At 42.5% G+C, this 25,006-nt stretch overlaps 1 protein-coding gene across 1 annotated transcript in view; it reads right to left on the bottom strand.

The window, feature by feature from the left end:
• Map4 (microtubule associated protein 4) overlaps positions 1-25,006 on the bottom strand; it is a 114,820-nt gene that overhangs the window by 7,869 nt on the left and 81,945 nt on the right. The window contains 7 exon segments of the mRNA XM_047532339.1: positions 1,976-2,068; positions 4,061-4,174; positions 5,491-5,780; positions 5,883-5,942; positions 6,891-7,074; positions 10,705-10,920; positions 12,247-12,353. Of these exon segments, the coding sequence (XP_047388295.1) occupies positions 1,976-2,068; positions 4,061-4,174; positions 5,491-5,780; positions 5,883-5,942; positions 6,891-7,074; positions 10,705-10,920; positions 12,247-12,353 (1,064 nt within the window).

The following is a 25,006-nucleotide window of genomic DNA, read 5'->3' as shown; positions in this document are numbered from 1 at the left end:
ACAGACTTGCTGTGTGCACACGTGTGCGTGTGTGTGCCTTCGCATGCGTTTGTGTGTTTATAATTAGAGGAGAGATATAATACTTTCAGGACTGCACAGTGGGCCCACTATTTTTAAATGACATGTTTGTTTAGGGTGGCATTATGGAGGGCCTGACGGATGCTGTGGAGGAACTAAGGACTTAGCTGTCCTTAGTGGCCAGTGGTATTTACACTCATCTTCCCAGCTGGAGACACTGCTCACAGGCAGTTTCCCAATACTCTCTAAGGAAGCCTCCTTAAGTGAAAATGCTTTAAAACAGCACATTCAGCCACACCTATAATCCCTGCAACTCAGGAGTTTGAGGCAGGAAGATCCAAGTTGAGGACAGCCTCAGCAACTCAGTGAGGCCCTATGCAACTTAGGGAGACCCTGTCTCAAAATAAAAAAAACAAAAAGAACTGGGGTATAGTTGAGTCATAAAGCACCCCTGAGTTCAATCCCCACTACCAAAATAAATAACAAAATAGCACATTCACCCTCAAAAAAATCTTGTTTGAAATCATGGATTTATAGCATGGAAAGATCCCAGAGGGTGATGGCTGACCATTGACTACTTAGAGCTCTTACACAACATGTACAAATGAATTTCTACATCTCACACACACGAGAACCAACTCCATGGGGATTACTGTTCAGTCTGTTTCTACTCAGGCAAAGAACCCAAGAAGAAAAGCTAGTGTCAGTGCCTACCTGGGGCTCCTCATAGGCTGAATCTCTACCTCAAACACAAACTGCCTTTCAAAGTTTCAGCCACTGCAGCTGACTCCACCCCAGGGAGGTTAATGTGTGACCAACACCAGTTGGCCAGGCTCTGTGAGGGCAAAGACTGCTTCAGTCCAGACCAGGAAGAGTTTCTGGGGAAGAGAAGACTAGGAGGAATCTGTAGGAAGGGGGCATTGAGAGGGGCAAGAAGGGACACATTTTTCATAATAAAACTGCTGGTGGCTGTTTGTAAGATCACGGGTAGAACGGTAGGAGCAGGGCACAGAGTGGGAAAGGAAAAGGGGAAGTAGGATAGGACTTAACCCAGATCAGGACAGTAATGAAAAGAAACCAAATGAACCCAAGAGAAACTGAGAGGGCAGGGTTCCATGTGGACAGCTCTACAACATGCCCTGGCACAGCCCTGCAGAGTCCTGCTTGCCCAGGCACTGTCACAGGGACAAGTGAAAAACACACAGGATTTTCTCTACATACTAAATGAGACTACCAGTCTCTCCCTGCATCAGAGGCTCCCTTTGAGCTGGAATCACCTACGTCACCAACACAGATCATACTGCTGGCACGAGACAGTCAAAGACAAAAGAGAGGAAAGGACAAAAAGAAAAGGCAGGAAAGGAGACTAAAAGGAGGAAGGGATTAGAAAAGGAAAAAAATGAGAGGAAAGAGTAGAAAAGTGAAAAGGGAAAAGAAGGTAGCAAGAGAAGAGTTCTAGAAGGAAGGGAAGTAGAGAAGGACGAATAATAAAGATAAGTGGAAAAGCAGAGAAGGGGTAGGAGGAACATGTTAATTCTCTGATTTTATAAGACAAGGATTCAAGAATGGGTCTTGAAAAGATCTGGACACCTGTCTCAGTGTAGGAACTCCCTGGGAGCAACAAATGTATACAGACAGACGTGTGCATCCCAGGCACAGATACAAGACAGCCAACAGGCCTGTTCCCCTCACACCAGGTCTCTTACATAGCTGGAGGAAGACCCAGAGCCTGTCACCCTCTGGAGTGAGAAGAGACACATGAATGTTGCTGGCTAATGTTTTGGGACACACCCAGTCCAAACACGACTGAGCAGCCCCTCACTTGGCTGGACTGCTTCTTGGAGAAAGCCCCAGCCCAGGCCATCGTGGTCCTGTCTGTAAGGGCAGGAGTACTCTCCCCAGGTCTCCCCACAGTGGACTATGCCTCAGATATCAACTGGCCAGAGCTTATACTTACATTACCACCTCCAGGGACATGCTTAATATTGTCCTTGGAACCACACTTGGACTGAATATGGCTGTAGCTCACTTTTTTGGAGACTATCTGGACCTGGAGTGTTAGAGAACAGAAAAAAAACAACACAAAGGGAGAGGGCTGGTTAGATTTGACACAAGGCAGACTGTGAGTCCATATTTGATCACAATGAGCAACAGAGTCATTGAACCTCTGCCCCCACCTTTGGCAAAGTAGTGGGGAAAAACGCAGGAATGAAATTTGAAAGAGTAAGAAAGGGAGTGAAAGGTGAACAAACAACACGAGGACAGAAGTGGTTGTTGCACAAGTACTACATGGTTTTTATCATGGTTCCTTGGGTGCTGGGCTAGGGTTCACAAGGCCCAGACAGCAGTGGGTCCCTTATGCCCACACCCATCCAGGCACAGCTCCATCTTCTTGTCATGCCCCTTCCTCATAAGCTGAGCATAGTAGTGTCACTGGTTCTGCTCTGCAAGGGTCCTGATCCTCTGGACCTGCTCACCCCTTGAATCTGAGTCCTGGAATTACTGTAGCCAGACTCACTCTAGGAAGCAAATGATGCTCTGAGAAACACCGGGCAGCTGGCTACCAGGACACAGGTCTGATACTAAGAGAAGAAAAGACACTGCTTGTAAAAGAAGGCAGATAGATATGCTAACTTGGATGCTGGGGTTGGGGGGAGCATAGACTTCGGCTTCAGCACCTTTTACACTTAATCCATCTGTCTGAGGGCTTGAGAAAACAGTGCAACAGAGGTTTAGGTCTAGGCTTATTTTTGATTCAAGGGAAAAAACAGCTTCTTGAATCTTCCAGATGCTTAATCCTATGCCCTGTGAGTTTCAAGTACAAAGAGAAGAGGCTCTTTAGGGCTGGGGATATAGCTCAGTTGGCAGAGTGCCTGCCCCACAAGCACAAGGCCCTGGGTTCAATCCCCAGCACCGCAAAAAAAAAAAAAAAAAAGAGAAGAGGCTCTTTAAAGATGCACAATCCCATTGCATTGTATATAAATGGCTCCCCGGAAATGAGCAACACAAATGCGTTAGCTGAAACCATATAGGCTGTCACAGTGTCAAAGCATACCTTGTCATTTCTTGCCTTCTTCACAACTATTTTTGCTTGTTTGTTTTATGGTGCTGGGGATCAAACCCAGACAGGTGTCCAGATCTTTTCAAGACCCATTCTTGAATCCTTGTCTTATAAAATTTGCCCATGCCAGACAAGGCTCTCTACCACTGAGCTACAACCCCAGTGGCCCTTCTTCACAACTTTAATGATACATAACTGGTTAGACAACTACTTCCTAATGAGTCTTTGTCTGAGTCGAGGACCAGAAGACATGATACAACCTTCTTCACCTCCTCTCTATTACACACTCACTGTACGAATTCTCTGGTCTAAGATTTTGCACCCTAATCCCTAAGGGCTGAAGTCCAGGCCTCCTGGCATCCATTGGTCAGAGAAGCCCCACACACAGCAGGTAGGAGGGGCCTACTTCCAGGGCATGGAGATAGAGTAAGGAACCTCTGCTCTCCAGGAGATGCTGTGTTCCTTATTCCTAAGTTGGTTTTTATTGAGGATGAGCATCCCAACTTTCAGTTAAGGGGTGATCTGGGGAATCAGGACAAATTGAACTATCTCCACATTCAGGAGCTTTATGAGAGGGGCCTTCTAATTCAAATTAGAGGAAAGGGACTGCAAGATTCTGGGTACTAGAAAATCACCACTGCCCTGTTTTATGAAGAACATAGGTGCACTGTGTTTTTACACATAGTGGATGGGTTTTGGATCAGAGTCAGTGTAAAGGAAGTGACTGACAGCTTCTAAATCCATTTTGTCCAGCTGAGCCGATAGTCCCCAGGGGGTTAATGGGCTCCCAACTCTATTTGCTTTCAGGATTTATTAAAAAAGTTTCTGATGGCTGAGTCATCAAGCAGAGGAAGGAACATGGGAAAGAAGTAGAAACTAGTCAAGGACAGGAAAAACGTATAATAGAAGGGAAAGTGACTCATGCTGGAAGAAAAGTGTTACCATCTTTACTTCCCAGAGGGAAGTCTAAACAGAACTCACTTTCCCAGCAGGCGGTTTCTGCGCACTTGCAATGGGGCTGGCTGCTTTAGTGACTGCATTAGGTTCAGGCTTTCGAGCTGTAGCAACTGCCTCTGTTTTTTTCTCTACTTTGGCCTGGATGGAGATAAAGGGAGGGCAAATTTCAAACCAAGAGGATGAGAGCCCAAATGCCAAGAAAAGAAGAAGGCAGCAGGGAACTCAAATCCAGGCCACCAGGTAGAAGCAGGTCACCTCTGTTCCTAGGAAAAACATATCTATTTCCTGGGCTAGACCAAGACAGAGATTCCTGAGTGGAGAAGCTGCAGGCCAAAATCTCAGCCAGAGGAAGAGATCAAGATGCCACTTAGAGAAAAGACAAAAGAAGGCTGATCATCAAATTAGTGATTTTCTTCCAAATGTGTGTTGGGTTCCTCGCCGCACCCCAAATCATGATGTCCTCCAATCTAATGTTCTGATATATCCCAAGTGAGCTCCCATGGCCACAGGGAGCCACTACAGGTGATGGGAAGTGTCATATTCTTCAGATATAATCCAATGAAAAATAATTCTGAGCAAGTTAATTAAGACCTCCTGAACCTAAGAAGAGCAAAAAGATGGGGAGGAGCACAGTCCAGGAATCAGGCTGGGTACTCCAGAAGCTCTTATCCCAGAATGATCCCAATATGCCATCAGTGTATTCCAAATGTACCAGAATTTGCCTTATTTTTGTCCTTCCTCAATTTTTAAGCTCTGGATTGAAGAAATTTAAGTATCCTATCCTATCCTGGATGGAGGTGGTATGGTTTAAGTGCTAGCAACCTGAACAGTCTCAAATGAACTTCTGCTACCACCTCTTCCACACCTTGAGCACCCATGCTTGCTAAGAGTTAACACACAGTTCTGGAATTCACGCGACCAGAACATCCTTGCAGTGAAGTGCTATGCCTTTTTCCCTAACTGCATTCCCAGGGCAACCCTGTTGTTTAGGAAAGCCAGAGGTTTGTGGCATAACTCATCCTGGCCACAAGAGGACACTCCAGTCCTCTTTCAGACAGACTCCACCCAAGTCATGCTACCTTCTGCCTAGTCTGATATTCATTATGCAGGGCAAGACCATAAGAACCTGGATTTTGTTCACTGACTCTCACCCTCACAGTCTCTGAGGGATCCTCTGTTCCCTTTGTAAAACAGAATCCTTTTGCCTTCAAATAAAACTGTAAACCTAAACCCAACCTAAACTTGAATACACTCTGACTGAGTTGCAAAAAGAAAGCTCAGAGCTTGGCCCACCCCTTCCCTGCTGCTGGGGTACAAAGCTCACTACAGAGTCCAGGCTAAAATTCCCTAACACTGAATCCAAAGTCCTAACAGTCTCCCTTCTTTGGTGGCTGCATGTGGCAGTGGAGAAGCAAGGGCTAGCATGCCAACAACCTTAAACTCTCTGGACTTACCCGGCCACCTCCAGGTTGATGCTTGATGTTTTCTGTGGAGCCGACCTTGGAGCGGACATTCTTCAGATCAGGGATAGAGGCATTGGTGGCCAGGCGATTCAGTCTGGGGGCAGAGGAGCTGGGCTTGGCCAAGCTGGGCTTCTTGTCCATGGGAGTTGTGGAAGGCCGGGGAGGTGTGGGAGTGGACTTGACTCGAGTGGGAGCCACTCCTGCTGGAGGTGCTGCTCCAGTGGGCGTGGTGTTTTTCTTCACAGAACTGGTGGAGGTGCTCTTTGAACGATTCAAGTCAGCTGCACGATAGGAGTGAGAGGTAGCAAGGGTTCAGGGGGAGAGCAAAGAGGAGCCTTAAAGCCACGAGAGAGGTGGGGATCACAGTGGGAGTGGGATGTTACCTGGTGCAGACTTTGCAGTCATCTTCTTCACATCTGCAGGTTTCCCCTCAGTCTTAATGGCTGCACAAACATTAATAAAATATTTAACAAACCAATCAACTGCATGGCTCACCCAATGCTGAGATTTATCACTCTTACAACAATTACTGAATGTTCACTTAGAGCCAGGGACTGTGTTAGTGTCTGGGATAGAGTAGTAAATTAGAAGACCAGGTAAAGACCATGTCCCTACACAGTACAGAAGGTGAGCCACTGTGTCTTATTTTTTTCTGAAGTCCTGACAATGTCTTTAATATGGTCTTACAAGAAAGTCATAAATATATACCTATAAAATTGAATTGCCTTTTCTTTTCTTTCTCTCTTTGTGTTTCTGTGTGGTACTGGAGACTGAATGCCAGGCCTCACACAAGCTAGGCAAGCACTGAGCTACATTCTCCAGCCTTTCTTTTTAAATTTTATTTTGAAACAGGTTCTTACTAAGTGGCCTAGGTTGTCCTCAAACTTGTCATCTTATTGACTCATCCTCCCAAGTTACTGGAATTACAGGCATGTGCCACTGCACCTGGTTCTTTATTTATTTATTTATTTTTGTTCTTTTGTGGTGCTGAAAACCAAAGGGCCTTGTAAATGTTAGGCAAGCACTCTATCACCCTCGGCCCTGAACTGCTTCTTTCTTCTCATCATATAAGCCGATGGTCCCAGTACTTAGGTACTGGGAGCTGTGGAATCACTAAGAAAGGAACAATAAATTCTACTTGGGAGTTCATAACAATACCCTTCACTCAAATTTTTCTATATGCACACAACTGCTAAGCTCACATGAACCTCAAGGACTGTTAAGTAACTAGGCCCATCAGGCTGCCATTGTGCAATGCACCCCACTGAGGAATGGCATAAGCAGGTCCACACAATCAAGAGATGCCAGGTGTAGCTATGGTGGGGGCAAGGCCAAGGCCCCAATCTCCTTCTCACTGGTTCCTATGGGAAGGAAGGATAGGCACTACTCACTAGTGGGCCGCTTGGGTAGTGGCGTGGGGGGACTTCTATTGCTTGGCCCAGATGAGGCAAGCGTGGCAGCTGCAGTGGCTTTTGGAGCAGTTGGGGTGCTCTTGGGTCCAGGTCTGAGGGCTGGAGCAGAGGTGGGCTTGGACGGTAAGGCCCGCTTCTCAGGAGTCTTTGCCTCTGCAACAGACTAGAAATAGAACAGCGGGAATAAGGACTGTAGGTCAGCAACAACCCCAGAAGACATACCACAAGAAGGTTCTATGTAATACATGCACCAGAGAATGGCAGTGGAGGTTATCTACTGACAGGAAAATATATATGGCTCTAAGGTCAAAGTCCTCCAGACAAAGTGAGAAATAGGTCATGTAGGGTGCTATTGTGATCTAAAGTTAGGAACAGGGAGTCAAACTACCCCATTGCTGTGTTAATGAATAGCCCTTCAAAGTATATCACACCACAGTCTACAGGATCCACTACAAACAAGTACTTGACCAGACAAGATTAAATAAACGCATAAGCAAAACAAAACTAAAAGTTCTGTTCAGCTAAATTCAGTCACTCTTTTGGTTAATGTGTCCCCAGAGAATGCTGAGAAGGATAGGGTTGCTGTAGATGGAGAAGCTACTGCCAAACCAGGTCAGAAGCCTGAGTTGAAGCACTAGTCTGGACCCTAACTCACAGTGTGTTCTCAGATAAATCACGTCATCCCTCCTGAGCTTTATTTGCACATGTGGATAAAAGAAATTACACCAGCTTTGCTAAAGACCAGCTTTGAGAACATGTAATACTAGGGAATAGAGAATGCTAGATCTCTGACTGAACAAAGACCACAGGAAGGGGCAGGCCCAGGCAACAGAGTGGGTGAGGAGCACTGGTGCCACCACTGGGAATTGAAAGAAGAAGGGAAAGTTTCTTCAGGGTGAATGGGCAGCACCTGGGCCACTCCAGTTTCTCTTACCTGGAGGCTGGGAACATCTCACTAGTGAGGAAGGGAAAGTATTAATTTAGCCTGTTGTCTACAGGAACAGGGGATGAAGACATTATTCTGATAAGCAAACATACTGTTACTCAAGAGAGGAAGTCAAACCACAGACACAGTGGACCAAGCTTTTTTATAAAAAGAAAAACAGCTACACAGAGGGCAAGATGTTCAGAGACAAGCAGGATACTGTTTAAATGGAGAGTCAGCTAGGGAGGTGCATGGAAATTAAAGGCTGGCTCCAGTCAAATCTAATCTGACTTTGCCAATGCAGGGTAATGGTGTGAAGAACCTGAAGAATGAAATCAGAGGAAATGGTTCTGCTACCAGTTCTGCCAGGTACATTTGTAGGATTTTGGGCAGAGGGGTTCCCTCTGATTGCTCTAAAATTTAAGGCTCAAACCAGATGCTCTCTGGGGTTTTCTTCAAACTTTACAGATTATGACTATGATTCAGAACAAGCTAATATAGTCTTATTATTGTATTAGTAAAAGTAATGATAACATAAATTAGTACAAGTTATTTGGGATAGAAATCTCTAAAGGAGAGCTAGACACAGTGGCACGAGTCTATAATCCCAGCAAGGCTGAGGCAGCAGGAACTCAAATCAAGGTCAGCCTCAGCAACTTAGTGAGAACCTGTCTCAAAAATAAAAAAGCACTGAGCATATTGCTCAGTAGTTAAATGGCCCTGGCACCAAAAAAAAAAAAAAAAAAAAAGGGAAAAAAAAAAAAAACCTAAAGGACATAACATTGCTGAGTGAGGTGGTACATGCCTATATCCCAGCGACTCAGGAGGCTGAGACAAGAGAATTGCTAGTTTGAGGTCAGCCTCAGCAAAATAGCAAGCCTCTCAGCAACTTAGTAAGACCCTGTCTCAAAATTAAAAATAAATAAAAAGGATTGGGGATGTGCACAGTGGTAAAGCACCACTGGATTAAATCCCCTGTATGAAAAAAAAAAAAAAAAAAAAAGGACATAACATCCTTTAGACATCCTCTCTTGGACTCAGCAAACTCTAGGACTAGCCTGCCCTTTATAACTGCAGTTATTTTGCTGTTTCTCAATTTATATTTTTTCCTCTGCCAGAAGCAGAGACCTATTTGTTTTCCTGACTAGGGTTCTTTCCTCATGTTGAAAAAAAAAATAAAAGCCATAATCAAACAGTGCTGTTGAGGCTCTGAGTACCAGTACAGTTCTGGAGTTAGACCAAGGCTCACACACCGGCTCTATTACTTATTAACACATATTAGGAAAGTAATTTAACTGAGGTTAAGTTATGCATCCTCAACTATAAAATGAAAATAGTAATGCTGTGTTTATTGATAGTTAAGAAAGAATTAAAGGAGTTCATGTATATGAAGAAAACTAATAATAGTACATTCTCTTTTATTATTATTATTATTATTATTATTATTATTGAGCGAAACTTCACTTGAGGGCTTCCCTCCTTTTTTTGTTCTTCTTTTTGGTACTGGGGATTGAACTCAGGGGAACTCAACCACTGAGCCACATCCCCCAGCCCTATTTTGTATTTTATTTAGAGACAGGGTCTCACTGAGTTCCTTAGCAACGCACCACTGCTGAGACTGGCTTTGAACTCACTATCCTTCTACCTCAGCGTCCCAAATTGCTGGGATTACAGGCATGTGCCACCAAGACAGGCGGCTTCCCTCCTTCTTGCACCCTCTTCTTCCTCCCCAGAAGACACAGGGAGTACCTGGCACTAATGGCTGCCATCATCTTCCCTCTACTCTCTTACTTAAATAAATTGTTTCTAAGGATCCAGAACAATTTGCCCCCTGGGTAAATGAAGACCAGAGAGAAAGCTTTATAACCTTTTATCATTCCTAGTCTATGATAGGATTTCTTAGTTTCTGGGCCAGGGTTTTAACCTATACTACCACTCCTGAGTTTATCAGGTTGTTTTTTTCCTTCCTTTCTTTCCTTTCCTTCCCTCCCTACCCTTTCTTTTTCTCATTCTCTCTCTCTTCTTCTCTTCCTTGCAGTACTGGGGATGAAGCCCAGGGCCTTGCACATGCTAGGCAAGCACTCCAACACTAAGCTATATCCCCAGCCCTTAACCGGTTTTCTTTATAAGATTAAATTACGGCACTGACATGTTAACAAGGGAAGCTATTTGTCACCATGTTTTTAAAGAGTACCATGTGGATGACTAAAGCTCTTCTCAAACAAACCAAGAGTTTAAGGAAGGCAGCCACAGCCTCCACCCACACTTTCTTCCTGGAACAATTCTGTAAAGTTAATGTGGCCCTAAATTAGATCAGTTTCTGGGCTGTTAAGAGAGGGTGGGTGACCTGGAAAGCTGGTAAACACTAGAAGTAGCCCAGTGAGAAGTGTCCTAATGCCAAAAACAAAGTAAGTTGTCACATGATGCTGGAACATGCTGAGATCAGCTGGGAGAGCCAGTAACTGCTGAAGTAATGGGCAAAATTCTCTTCTGCAGGATGATTAAAGAGAAAGGCAAATAATCAAATTTGGTGTGGGAATTAAACCAAAAAAAAATCTGATTAATATGTGGAGGAGGGGAAACTGGTTAACAAGCACATAAGTAGGTAAAGAGTGAGAAGTTAGTTGAGACAAAGGAGGAGGAAGACTGTAGATGGGATATTGCCTCCAAACAGGGCAAGGAAAGGTAAAAAGAATAAAGGGTTTCACAGTGTTATGGCTGCATGATTGAGTCCCCAGACTGTTTTTCAAAGCGTCCTTCCTCTTTTCCCCTTGTCTTTTTCTAATTCCACCAGTCTAAGTTCATCACCTGGTGGCAAAAGAGCCTATGTGACACTGACATAGGCACAGTACTTGTGTCACTACTTACCTTTGGCTTCACTTCTTTTGCAGGTAAGGTGGAAGGCCTGGCAGTGGCGGCAGCAGGGCGTTTGGGTGGGGCAGCTGGTACTAAGCCTGAAGAAAGGCTCATAGGTTTTTTATTCGACCCACCAGAGGTGGTGGGAGCTGGCTGCTTAGGGAGAGAAGTGGGCTGTGTTTTGACTTTCGATGTTGAAGTCTTTGCAGGTTGAGTTGTGGCCAAAGGCTTTAGGTTGATGGTTTTTTATTTTATTAAAAAAAAAATATTTAAAGACCAACATCAAACACATAAAAAAGAATAAAAACAAATTTAAAAAAGTATAAATTGCACAATTCAAAGTAAAATTATAAGCAATGAAGACTGATGCAACTGAAAATTAGCATTCCTTTCTTCTGAGCTCAGCAAATAGTAGAGGGACATCAAAACAGAAAACTGGGAATTTTTTTTTTTTCTCTCTCTCTTTTTTTTCTTTTGGCACTGGGGACTGAACCCAGGGGCATTTTACCATTGAGCTACACCCCAGTTCATTTTCTATTCTGAGGCAGGGACTTGCTAAATTGCTGAGGCTGGCCTTGTACATGCTATCCTTCTGCCTCGGCCTCCTGAGTTGCTGGGATTATAGGTATGTGCCACCAAAAATTTTCTTTCTTTCTTTTCTGCAGTGATAGGGATCAAGCCCAGGATCTCACACATACTCAACAAACACTCTACCAATAAGCTGATTCTCCAGTCTCTATTTTTCTTTTCTTTTGAGTTCTGGGGATGAAACACAGCATCTTGCACATTCTAAGCACACATCTTCCCACTGAGCTACACCCCACAGCTCTGTGGGAATTACTTCTTAATGACAGTGCCACAAAGTCTAGCAGTTTGGCATCTGAAAATTTAAATTCAATAATAGCTTTACATTATTAACCATCTTTGGGGGCTGCAATAATTCTATGAAGAAAATCATTAGCAGATGATTAAGCCATTATTATCTGCATCTTCCCCCCACCCCCCACCGAGATGGGGTCTTGCTATCTTGCCCAGGGTGGCTTCCAACTCACTATTTTGCCTCAGCCTCCTGAGTAGCTGAGAGTACAGGTATACTCCTGCCTGGTTTTATTACCTACCTGTATCTTGATGGTGCAACAACACTATATCCCAAAGTGTAGCCTTGGAATTTTGCAATAAGTACAAGTAAGGGTCTGAAGTTACCTACGATCTACCTTAAAAATCAAATCTGCATTCCCTTTTCATGAACATGGATTTCAGAATACTTTTGCAATTATCCTTTTGTTGTTCTTAAGGGAAGTAGCAACAATCTCTGTAGAACATTTTTATGGCTACATAATATAAAAGGATAAAGGCAGAAAATTTAAATCTTTTTAGGCTACTATGGTAAAATGGGAATATAAGATATTTTTTTTCTAAGCACATCCAAACTTGAGGCTGGCCTCATAATAGCTCAGAAAAAAGAAACTACATTCATGAGTCAAGCAATAAGAGCAGAAGGTACTGTCCTTAAGAATCATAGCAGTAAAAGACAATCACCATTCCAGCACTTACCTTTGTTTTCTTCTCTGGGCTTGGTGGGAGCTCCTTGTTTGGTGGGGTAGTGATGTCATTTCCGGTCACACTCACAGTTGCCTTTCCTTCTTCTGGCCTGGCTATTCCTAAGTTGGGGGGAGTAATTGGGAATTATTCCAAGCAAATGTTTTTTATAACCATTTTGAAAATGCAAGGCTTAGCAGAGACAAACCACTAACTAGCAGTTCATTCTGAAAAAAATCTACAGGGCTATGCAACTGTAATGTGGACAAGACTCCTAAGTTCCCACTGTGGTACAGGACAATTTTAGATTCCAGAGATTCAGGGAGGTTGTCCCTGTGAAGCAGTCCAAGTGGGATTTGTACAAATGATCAGTGGAAGGAAATGGTCCTTAAAGTTTGTTTTCTTTTCCCTGGAGACCAGCAAAGAGGTTGTTACCCAACCATTCGCTTCCCAGAACACACGAGGGACAAAAACGTTTTCTACCAATCTACCTCTTAGAATAAAGGTTGCTAAGAGATGGGGTAAGAGCCAAAAGATCATCCAATGTCCTTCCCTTACTTCCTTTCCCTCTAAAGAATCACATTATGGAAGATGAGAGATCAACCTGCTCCAGTTCTTGCAGTGACCTAGATTTCCAACAAGGCTAACAAGACCCATGCAACCAGACCCAGGGCCAGAAATAAAAGTCTACTGCCCAAGGCAGAGTAGAGGGGTTACACCAGAGTTCAACAGCACTATGTCTCAAAGCACAAAAATACCTGAAATTTATAACCCTGGTGTGTGAAGGGTCTTTCCAAATGGTACAAAATTCAGAACAACTAAAGAAAAAAAAGATGATAAAAGCTAAAAGCAAATGCTTAACAAATATTTTGAACCTTATATCAAAGACAGACAGCTTATTATATAAATAACTAGTGCTAATCAATAGTATACTAGTGCTAATCTCACAAAGACCAATAGCCATGAGAAAAAAATGATCAAAAGAATATGAATACAAGCCAGGTGCAGTGGCACACGCCTTTAATTCTAGCAACTCAAGAGGCTGAGGCAGGAAGACTGCAAGTTCCAGGCCAGTCTCAGCAACTTTGTGAGGCCCTAAGTAATTTGGCAAGACTGTCTCAAAATAAAAAATAAGAAGTGCTAAAGATATGGCTCAGTGGTTAAGCACCCCTAGGTTCAATCTCAATTAAAAAAAAAAAATATAGATAAGTATCTTTTGAAATATGAAGTTTCTCTTAGTTGTGGTAAGAGAAAAATTAAAACCACACTGAAATGCCATTTTAATCTAATACTGTCAAAAAAAGCCCTAAAATTCGATAATAACTGCTGGGGGACAAGATTAGGAAATACGTTGTTGGTAGGTATATGAACTCATGGGACTCACTGCAGGGCAGTCTGGCAGTGGCTCTGAAAATTACATGGTAAATTCTGATCCAGAAATTCAATTTCTAGAAGTTTATCTTAGGGAGATATTCACATACCTGCAAAGTCACAAGCATGCTAGGTGTTTTACCAAGAGAATTGCTTCTAAAAGCAAAGAACTAAAACAACCTTTTTAAGTACATTAATAGAAAACTGCTTAAAGTATTATAGATCTGAAAAAACAAAGCAAGAAAATATTCTTTTATGATTGATATAGACTGCTTCTATTATGCGGAAAAAACCCCACAACAGAAAGTATAACACTATCTGTCTAGAAAAGAGATGGGGAAAATTTACTATTACAAATACATTTGTATGTGTATTTTAAAAGAATCTTCAGAAGGACCATTATGAAACAAAACAGAAGCAACCTAAAGTGTTTGGGGATGGGGTAGGGGTAGGACAGGACACGAAACTGGGGAGGTTAGGAGGCTTAAAACTTTTTGCTTTAAGAAATAATTAATAGTTTCTGAGGAAGTTGCAAAGGCAGTACAGGGAGGTGCTGTGTACCCTATACTTGGTCTTCCCCACTGTTAATGCCTTGTATAACTATAGTACACCATCAAAATGAGGAAACAAATTCATATACTTCACAGAGCTCATTCAGATTTTCCAGTTTTATATGCACTCACTTGTAGGTTCTATGCAATTTTATGTGAAATTTCACATGACCACTAACAACAAATTCTTCCATCACAAGGGCTCCTCACTTTACCCCTTTATTGTCACATCCATCCTTCCCTTTCCAGTCCCTAAATCTTTGGCAACTATTATGCTATCACTATACTAACTTCTGGGACTATGCTGAATAAGAGTGGTGAGAGGAGATATCCTTGCTTTGCTCCCGTACTTAGAAGAAAAGCATGACATCTTTCACCTTAAGTATTAAGTTGGCTGTGGTTTTTGTTGTTGTGGTTTCTTCTTTTGTTTCCCCCACAAATGAGATGACATTTTACTGTTGCCCAGACTGGTCCCAAACTCCTGGGCTCAAGCAATGCTCTTGATTCAGCCTTCACAGCAGCTGGAGCAATGGGCATGCACCATGATGTCTGACTTATGTAGGTTTCCTGTAGATGTTCCTTTATCAAGTTGAGTAAGTTCCTACTCATTTCTAGTTTGATGAGAGTTTTAGTATGAACAAGGTTATATTATGTCAAATGCTTTTGCTGTGTTTATGATTTTTCTTATGATACAGTGGGTTATTTTTGTTATTTTAATTATTGAAAACATTTTTGCAAATCTAGAATGAATCTCATTTGGTTGGGGTACATAATTCTGCTCCTGTATTGCTGGTGTGATCTGCTAGTATTTTGTTAGAAATTCTTACTGCTAAGTTCATGAGAGGTATTAGTGTTAAATACATAGCTTTACTTTTTGTGGTCTTTGGTTTTATACTGACCTCATAAAATGAGTTAGGAAGTGTTCCCTCTCTTATTTTCTAGAAAACTGAAAAATTGTTGCTAAACATTCTTTAAGTGTATGTTAAAATTCTCCAGAGAAACCATCTGGGCCAAGGATTTCTTTTATAGGAGCTCTATTGTGTGTGTGAGTGTGTGAGTGTGTGAGTGTGTGTGTGTGTGTTGGTGTGTTGCCAGGGCTTGAACCCAGGGACTCATCACGGAAGTGCTCTACCACTGATCTGTATACTCCCAACCTTTTGGAAACTTTTAAATTACAAATTTGGTATCTTTAATGGTTACCCAGTTTATCTATTTCATCTTGGTCGCATCTGAGTAATTTATGGTTTTCAAGGAAATGGTCCATTTCTTCTGGGATGCTGAATTTCATTATTAATTTAATAGCCTCAGTGATCCCAATTTCATTTCTGTTACTGGTGATTGTGCTTTTTCTTTTTTAATTGGTCAGTTCTGTCAAAGATTCATCAACTTCACTGATATTTTAAAGAATAAGTTTTTGGGGGCTGGGGAGATAGCTCAGTTGGTAGAGTGCTTGCCTTGTAAGCACAAGGCCCTGAGTTCGATCCCCAGCACCCAAAAAAAAAAAAAACAAAACAAAAAAAAAAAAAAAAAAAAAAAAAAAGAATAAGTTTTTGGTTTAGTTGATTTCCTCTATTTTCTTATTTACAATGTTACTGATTTCTGTTTGCTTTATATTTATTTCCTCCCTCCCTGCCTGTTTACTTTTCTTCCTTCCTCTTTTTCTTCTCCCGACTCCTTGGGACTGAACCGAGGTTCTATACACTAAGCAAAATCTCCAGCCCTTTTAATTTTGAGACAGGGTATTCCTAAATTGCCAGGGCTGGCCCTGAACTTCGGATCCTCCTACCTCTGCCTTCTGAATAGCTGGGATTATAGGCATATGCCATGTACCAGGCTTTTTTTAGTTTTTTTTTTTAGTTTTTTTTTTTTTTGTGGTACCAGGGATCAAATCCAGGGCCTTGTGCTTGCAAAGCAAGCACTCTACCAACTGAGCTATCTCCCCAGCCCTTTTTCTAGTTTCTTGAGGTAGCAATGTAGGTTCTTGATTTGAGACCTTTCCTCTTTTCTAATGTAAGCATAATTTTCCCTCTCAGCGCAGCTGCAGCCGCATTCCACAAATTTTGATATGTTGTATTTTCATTTAGTTCACTCTATTTCTAAAATTTCCTTTGGAAGTTCCTCTTTGACTTATGAGTTATTTAGAAGTGTATTATTTAATTTCCAAGTGTTTAAAGATTTTCTTGTGGTCTTTCTGTTATTGGTTTCTAATTTGATTCTATTATGGTCAAAGAATATTCTGTATAAGTTTAATTTAGTTTTTTGGGTTTTTTTTTACCGACAATAGAATCCAGGGTCTTGCACATACTAAGCATGCATTCTACCACTGAGCAACATCCCTGTCGACTTTTTTTTAACTCGTTGAAGTTTATTTTATGAGCCAAAATCCATCTTGGTGAATGTTCTAAGGACTGCTAAAAAGAATACACATTCTGTTGCTGTTGGGTGGAATTTTTACAAATGTCAATTAGATCCTATTGTTTGATGACACTGTTAAATTCTTATATATCTTTACTGATGCTCTGTGTAAGATATCTATAAATTGCTTAGGGGTGGGATGTTCAAGTCCCCAAATATGACTCTCTGGTTTTGTCTATTTCTCCTTTAAAGGCTATCAACTTTTATATTGTGGATTTTGAATGTTTCTTTGGTATGTAAACATTCAGAACTGCTATGTCAGCTTAGCAGACTGATTCCTTATTCTTTTCTCTGACATTTACATTGATATTAATATAACTACTTATGCTTTAAAAGAAAAAAAATTAGCCAGGCACAGTCGCACATACCTATAATCCCGGCTTCTTAGGAGGTGGAGGCAGGAAGATTGTGAGTTCAAAGCCAGCCTTAGCAACTTAGTGAGGCCCTAAACAACCGAGACCCTGTCTCAAAATAAAAAATAAAAAAGGCTGAGAATGTGGCTGTTAAGTGCTCCTAGGTTCAATATATGTATATATATTTTCCACATTTTTTACTTTTTTTTTGATACCAGGGATTGAACCCAAGGGCACTTAACCACTAAGCTACATCCTCAGCCCTTTTTATTTTTTATTTTGAGACAGGGTCTCACTAGATTGCTTACAGCCTCACTAAATTGCTGAGGCTGGCTTTGAACCTGTGATCCTCCTGCTTCAGCCTCCCAAGACCACAGTGCCCGGCACACATTTTACCTTCAATCTACCTATGTTCTTTTTTGGGGGTTGCTGGGGACTGAACTCAGGGGCACTTGACCACTGAGTTACATCCCCAGCCCTCTTTTGTATTTTATTAGGAGACAGGGTCTCACTGAGTTGCTTAGTGCCTCACTTTTGCTGAGGCTGGCTTTGAATTCATGATCCTCCTGCTTCAGCCTCCGGAGCTGTGGGATTACAGGCGAGCACCACCGCACCTGGTGCACATTTTTACTTTCAACCTACCTGTGTTCTTATTTTTGACATGTATTTCTTGTAGATAACATATACTTGGGTTACTTTTTAAAAATCTACTCTTCTAATCTCTTTTAATTGTAGTATTCAGACTATTTGTACTTAAATTATTAATATCATAGGACTTTAAGTGTGACATTTTATTATTTAACCATTCCCCCTGTTTATCATTCTTCTCTTTTCTAGCATTCCAGTGGGCTACTTGAACAATTTTTAGAATTATATTTTTAATGTTTTCAAATATTGCTTTATATATACTGAGTAACATCAGAAGGTGTTCTAAGTTTTGCTTCAATCATCAAACAGAACTTTAAAAATTCATCATGGGGATAGTCCATTATATTTACCCCTTGTTTTATTCATCCCACCGTTCATTTCCAAATTCTAAGCCTCTTTCGTCCTTTCTCATCTTTTTGAAGAGTTTCCTTTTGCTATTCTTTTTAGGGTATGTCTACTAGCAACAAACATGCTTAGTTTTCCTTGATCTAAGAATGGCTTTATTTCCTTTTCATTCCCAGATAGTTTTACCAGACATGGAATTTGCAGTTGACAGTTCTTTTAGCACCTGTTAAACACTTCCTTTGCCCTCTATAGTTTCTGGTTAAAAAAGAAATATGGTCATTTAAATTGCTATTCCCCTACAGGTACCACATCACTTCTCCCTGGTTTTTAAAATTGTTCTCTTTGTCTTTAGTTTACAAAGTTGTTACTATCGTTGCTATTATTTTTACAGTACTGAGGACTCAACCTGGTGTGCTTTACTAATGAGCTACATCCTCAGCCTTTTTTGAAATAGGGTCTACATTGCTGAGGCTAGCTGACAGGGAGTTAGGACAGAAAGGTGATCTGGTCCAATCAAGAAAACGGAGGTCAGTTTGGATCAGAGAATTGAAGACCATTCCTGGGAGATTGGAATGTCAATGTCTCTAGAGTCCTTTTATCGCCAAGATTACCTGCCTATATTACCCTCCCAAAAGGCTGCAGACAGGGAATTGCTAATTAATGTCTCCCGGGCTGATACCTGCCTGGATCACTCCATTTGGCCCTTCCCCTTGCCCATCTGCTTCCCACCTTTTGGCTATCCCACCAGCATCTCCTGGGTCTAGTCACAGAAAGGAGGAAGATAAGGGGGAGAGAAGGAGAACAAAGGAAACTTTTGTCTATAAAGGGATGCAGGGTGCTCTCACTTCTCAGGATACCAAAATATCAGTATGACCTCCTTTTCCCTCCCAGGAGAAGCCTGTGTTACTACCTTTAAATAAAACCGGCTCTGTATGCTTGCTTTGGCGTGCTTCTCTAATGTTCAAACTTCAACATTTGAGGAAGCAGAACTCATCACCGATAACCGGTGGTATCACAGACATAGAATGAAGATAGCTTCTTCTAATCTGTTCTCTGGGGGCTTGGGTGGGAAGTTTGATCTCACAGGGTTGCTGAGGGTGGAAAGTACCCACCTGGGCTAAAGTCTTCTGCTGCTAGGGGAAAGGAGATAGAGGAAACCTACCAAGGTATTCTTCTGCCAACAGAGGGCTGCAAGACACCAGGTTTATAGGTGCTGATGGTGCAGTCACCTGGTGATGGGCAGGGAATGGGCCTTCCTGTAACTCCTGCCAATGTGGGTGGGTCAGGTCTACAGCTCCTGCTGAATGTGAAGACACAACTGGTAGGTCCTCATCTGCTCCCTGACACTGTTCTACAGACCAACTGAGCCTAAACTGGGTGGGGGTAGGGAAATGGGGTTTGCCAGTAGGTCTTTGCCAGTAGGACTAGGGTCCCTTCCTAGTTCTTTTGCAAGAGAAAGCAGGCTCTTCTTTATTTTTTCTTCTGCCTCCCTCCCTCCCTCCCTTCCTTTTTTTCTGGTCTGTTTGTTGGTAATTTCAGGCCTTTCCAGTGCCCAGTCAGGAATATATAGCAGACTAAAAAGAAATGTCCTCATGAAGTTAAGGCAGGAGGGATCTCAGATTTGAGGCAGCTTTGGTAACTTGGTAAGACTGTGTCTTAATATAAAAAATAAAAAAGGTTGGGGGTGTATCAGTGGTAGAGTACCTCTGGGTTCAATCCCCAGCACACTACTGTTAATCAAGTCCTGAGATCCCTATGCAGTCTGCCTTCTTTCCACCTTTCAGATTCCCTTCATGGAATCCTGTTAAATTATTCCCAGAGTATTTGGTTGTATTTACTGGGAGGGGTAGGAAAAAGTGAGTTGATATCATCTTGTATTGGTAGGAGGTTTTTTAATGTGGAGCTTTTTGTACTTTATAATGTTTGAACCATATGTATTTTTAGTCAAAACTTGAATTTAAGTTTTAAAAATATGAAGGGAAGACCAAAAAAAACCCAAAAAACCCCCAGAGCTGGGTGTGGTAGTGAATGCCTATAATCCCAGCAACTCAGGAGGCTGAAGCAGAAGGATTGGGAGTTCAAGGATAGCCTGGGCAATGTAATAAGACCCCACGTCCAAAAAACAGCCAGGCACTGGGGGTGTATGCCTGTGATTCCACCATTTGGGAGGCTGAAGCAGGAGGATTAAATTCAAGGTCAGCCTCAGCAATTTAGGGAGGCACTAAACAACTTATTGAGACCATTTCTCAGAATAAAGAAGAGAAAGGGCTAGATGTGGCTCAGTGGTTAAGCACCCCTGGGGTTCAATTTCTAGTACCAAAAAGTTTTAAAACAAAACAAAACAAAAGGCAAACCCAACCACTGTGCAAGTTTGGTAATGCTTGTGTTTTATAGCCTGCTGAAGGAAGAACTTCTTAAATGTAGGACTTGTTGCCATTGGCTCCAGATCACCGTAAATATTTTCAGAAGGCACAGGATTTTTCAGTAAACAGAATGAACACTTCATGAAGTCTGATGCCTATGATATAGAAATGGAGCTGTCTGCTGGGTGCAGTGGTGCACACCTGTAATCCCAGTGGCTTGGGAGGCTGAGGTAGGAGGATTGAGAGTTCAAAGTCAGCCCCAGCAATTTAGCAAGGCACTTAGCAACTCGGTGAGATCCTGTCCCTAAATGAAATATTAAAAACGGGTTGGGGGATGTGGCTCAGTGGTTAAGCACCCCTGGGTTCAATCCTTAGTACCAATGAAAACAAAAGAAATGCAGCTGTACATATATACATGTTCCTACATGTAAGGAGAAACTTCTGCCTCCCTCATAGAGACCCTTCTCCCTTATCTCAGGGATATGCCTAGTAGTCAATGGGTAGAGGAATCTGCCGAATGTCACCAGAGTTGCACAAATGAATGTCTGGATCAGAACTCACAGGATGTTCTCTTCTGTTATCTTTCTAAAACTTGTACTACTTCGTGAAGGAAAAACTAGGCTCAAAATCACAGCAATAATTCTGACTCATATATCTCCCCTGCCACATCTACATCCAGTTTCCAATTCCAGTTATCTTTACCTCTTCCAGTTCCTCTTATCTACTGGGAACAGGTGAGTCTTCCAAAAGGTGACCTTGGGCTACTTTATTTGTTGTCTAGGCAGTTACCATAGTTTTTGAACAGAGTAGTAAAATTTAAACTTCACAGTGGGGAATTTGAAACTTGGCAAGACTGAATACCAAATAACTTTCTAGACTTTTTTCCCATTATTTCTTCCCACATCTGTACAGATTGCTTCGGAGTGTTTGCTCAGCCCATATTCTCTTCTGTAGAGAAGCCTCCATGTGAATGGTGTAAGTGGGTTTAATTGGCTAAGAATGGTTAAGAAGACTATGGTACCTGATACACAGTGCACCAGGCTAAGCTGGGTCAATAGATAGAGGTATTTCCCTGCTCACTCTCTAATATGAACTAAGATGTAGAAACTGCAGTCAAGCCATCTTGGGTCTCTGATATAGAGCAGCACAAGCTAGCTACAGCCCAAACAATGGCAGTCCAATAATTATTCTGTCCTGGGCAGAACAGCATCACAAAGAAAGCAAAAAGTAGGAGATGACAGAGAAGAAAACAGTTTAGAGGGGGAAAGAATGGAGCACAAGTGGAGGGAGAAGTAGAGATCCCAAGAGAGAGACAGATGATAGCTACCGCCTGGATATACTTCCTGCAATTGGATTCCTCAAGATTCCTGTGCAACCTGTCAATAGATACTTTTCATGAATGAGTTGTTCTAAGTGTGTTTCTGTTCTTTTTAGTGAAATAATCCTTAAAAGAGGGTCCCAGTGAGACTAGTCATCATTGTTCTTTACCTACCATGAGCTGTCTGGGTTTCACACCTTGGCTTATAAGAGCTCTTCTGCCTGGAAGGCTTTCCTCTACATTGTTAGACACCCTAGTTTTCCAAGCCCAGCTCAAATGCCACCTCCTTCAAAAGGTTCCATTAATTCACAACTCTCTCAATCCTCTACCCCTCTACCCCCTAGATCTTATGTTACTTGATGATAACATTTTTTAGTTCCTAGATAATGACTGGCATATGGTAGGCATGTTGAATGAACAAATCTTTATGTATTTTATCTACATAATGTTCAGCAGAGTCAGCAAACATCAAGTGAATGGATCAGTGAATTTGTCAGTCATTTGGAATTTTTTTCTATCAGCATGAACTTCTGCTATGAACTAGAATGAACCTGTTCTGAAACATAAGTCTTCATTCATTACCACCTAGAGAGTACATGGCATCAAACTGAGTAGCTGGGGATCAAGAAAAAGATGACAGAATTCTGTCCATGAGGAGTTTACAGTTGTGCCACAGCTGGAATCATGGGATCACATAAGGGACCTGAATTCTTACGGTCTTGGAGTTATAAGAGACCACAGAAGAAGTACAAAGCTTCTCTACTAATCTCCATTAAAAAGAAACAAACCTATCTTCAAGGGTCTAATTTTGCTTAAAACTTCCCTAGGGAAGCACATTTCTAATTTTCAGAGAAAAAAAAAATCATAAAAATGTATTGAAAAGAATAGATATACAGGTCCCAGGAATAAACTATTCTTTTTTAAACAAACAAAATACATGTTTTAAATCCCCATTAACAAGCTTGTGAATCATGGTCCTTTGTACTCAAACTAGACTTGGAAAAAAACAAGCTTTTTCAGACCACTAACAATAAGAACACAGGATGGGGGTAGGGTCGGGCAGAGGGAGAGGAAAAAAAGGGCCAGGAAGAGAGACACAGAAGGCAGTCACAAAGACGGCAACACTTAGCTATTTATTAGGTTGCAAGTCTCCTCTCTCTACTTTCCCTTTCTTTTTTCTTCTCCCCACAAAACCTCCCAAAACACATACAGAGAAAACCAGCAGTAACATTGGGTCAAACATGAAGAACTGGAAAAGAATATTAAATAGCCAGTTCTAAAGGGCTCTTTTTCAGCTTGGATAAAAGTAAAACAGAAAACAGAGCTTCTATCCAGACTCTGCAACTTAATGAGAGGAGGTTAGTGCTGATAAACCCATGTGAATCCACACAAAGTGATAGATTTTTAAGCAAGAAAATCAATCAGTTGTGACTGGATGGTTTAGAGCTCAGGAATCATTTGGTTCAAACCAACAGGAGCTGAGGGGTGGGAGGATGGGGGATGGGGTAGGCAGGGTGAAATGAGGTCAAGGAAGGGGCTCTAAATTTTATGCCCACTGCTCCTGACCTCATCCACTGCTAATCCAGTCAGCCCACGTCCTCCATCCATACTTTATCTGTCACCCAGGAGACATTAGGCTTGACCCAGCCAGATTCACTTTGTTCTCATTCTCGCCTCCCTTCCAGCAAGCTTCCAAAATGAGGGAATTAAGCTTTCCCCAGGCAGTCAGACTCCAGTATAAGAAGCTGCCTACAGCTCCTGCTGGTAATCTATCACTCTGGTTCCTTCCTTACTGTCGGCTTGTTCCCAATTGAAGCAAAATTTAGAAACATACCATCACGTGGGGTCTCTTCACACAGCAACGATGGAGTGCTCTGGGTTGCAGTGACCTCAATTTCTTTCTTCCCTGCCAGAGTCGTCTGTCCTGGCTGTTTCTCACTTTCCTGGCAAGCTAGGGAGCATGAATCAACTCTTATTTCACTAATATCTTCCTGTCCTTTTTCCTTGCTGCTTCCTTCAGGAATCTGCTCCAGTTTATTAAGGAGATACAACCCAGCAGTGCTAAATTCCTTTTTCCCAGAGATGCTGCTGCTGCTGTTGCTGAAGTGGGTCAATTCTTCTCTCTTCTTGGCTAATGGTTCCTCACAGATGAAAGGAGGTATTTCTTCAGTAGACAGAATGGGTACTTCCCCAGGACTCAATTTGCAGCTGGCTGTCTGTTCCTCAGCCACTGTCATGGAGCGCCTTATGGCAGAAGCTCCCAGCTTCCTGGGTGTTGGGCTTGGCATTGGGCTACTGGTGGGGGGCAGCAGGCCTGAAGGAAGTTCTTCTTTGGCAGGGAGTTCAGGGTACTTATCTGTGAGATTGACAGCTGGGGGAACTGAAAGATGAGAGCATTCAGACAGGGCCCGGCGCATTGCCTTTTTCTGCTGGGGGGCTTGATCGAGCATAGCCCCCTCCTCAGTAGAACTCAATTTCTCTAACTCCTTATTCTGGTCTCTGATAGAGCCTGCACTCGAATATTCCTGGGTGAACTCCACCATAGTGATTGGTGGAATAGCAGTGGGTGAATGCTCAATAGTGGGGGCTGGGTGGGTGACAGCCACCAGTAGTGGAGACTCACATTTAAGCTGCCCAGAGTTATCATTCATCACCCCAATGACTGGGCAGGCAGGGATGAAGCCATTCTCCTTTCCTGGTGTTGTTTCCTGTGAGCCCTGAGCACTCTGAGTCACTGGATGAAAGTTGGGGTTCCAAACACTGGTTTCCTGCTCCTTACCATACTGGGCGGGGATGCCAGCAGCCCCAGGAAAATCAAGATCTTGCTGGTTCTTGGTCTCTAGTTCATTCTTCCCTGCCACCTTTCCCTTAACTGCAGTGGCTTTGTTTTTGTCTGGCCCCTCTATGAGTCCCAAATGGAACTCAGCTGTCTTCTGATGTACCGAGTTCCCCTCCAAGGCATGGCAGGTTTCTGAAATCACATACCTGCTCTCAAGGTGACCCAAGGTTGCTTGATACTCCTTGTCCTGCACTTCAATGCCGAGGTCTTTGTCTAGCTTCCCCTCAAAAAAGCAGAGCTTATTCTGCTCCAGGAAGCTGGCATTCTTCACAAGCCTGTCTTTCAGCTGCCCGTCCATGCTGACATTCAGCCCGATTTCATTCAGTTTGCCCTCTGTCCTCTGCCACTCAAATCCGGCTTGACCAATTTCTTTTGGGGAGTCCATTTGGCACTCTGCAGGATTGCCCTTACAGAGCTGGCTGTAAGCAGCCGTGAGAGAGGCTGGCTGCTTGTCTGAGAGCGACATCGTCTCTTCCACTGTTCTCCCCCCTCTCGCTCCTGGAGCTCTAACACCACCTACAATCACACAGAGCTTGCGGTGACATCACAGCAAGTCCCCAGCATTCATGACA

The sequence above is a fragment of the Sciurus carolinensis genome, chromosome 17, assembly GCF_902686445.1.
Source record: "Sciurus carolinensis chromosome 17, mSciCar1.2, whole genome shotgun sequence".
Taxonomy (NCBI): Eukaryota; Metazoa; Chordata; class Mammalia; order Rodentia; family Sciuridae; genus Sciurus; species Sciurus carolinensis.
The sequence above is the reverse complement of the archived record's forward strand: the minus strand, read 5'-3'. Positions and strand labels throughout refer to the sequence as shown.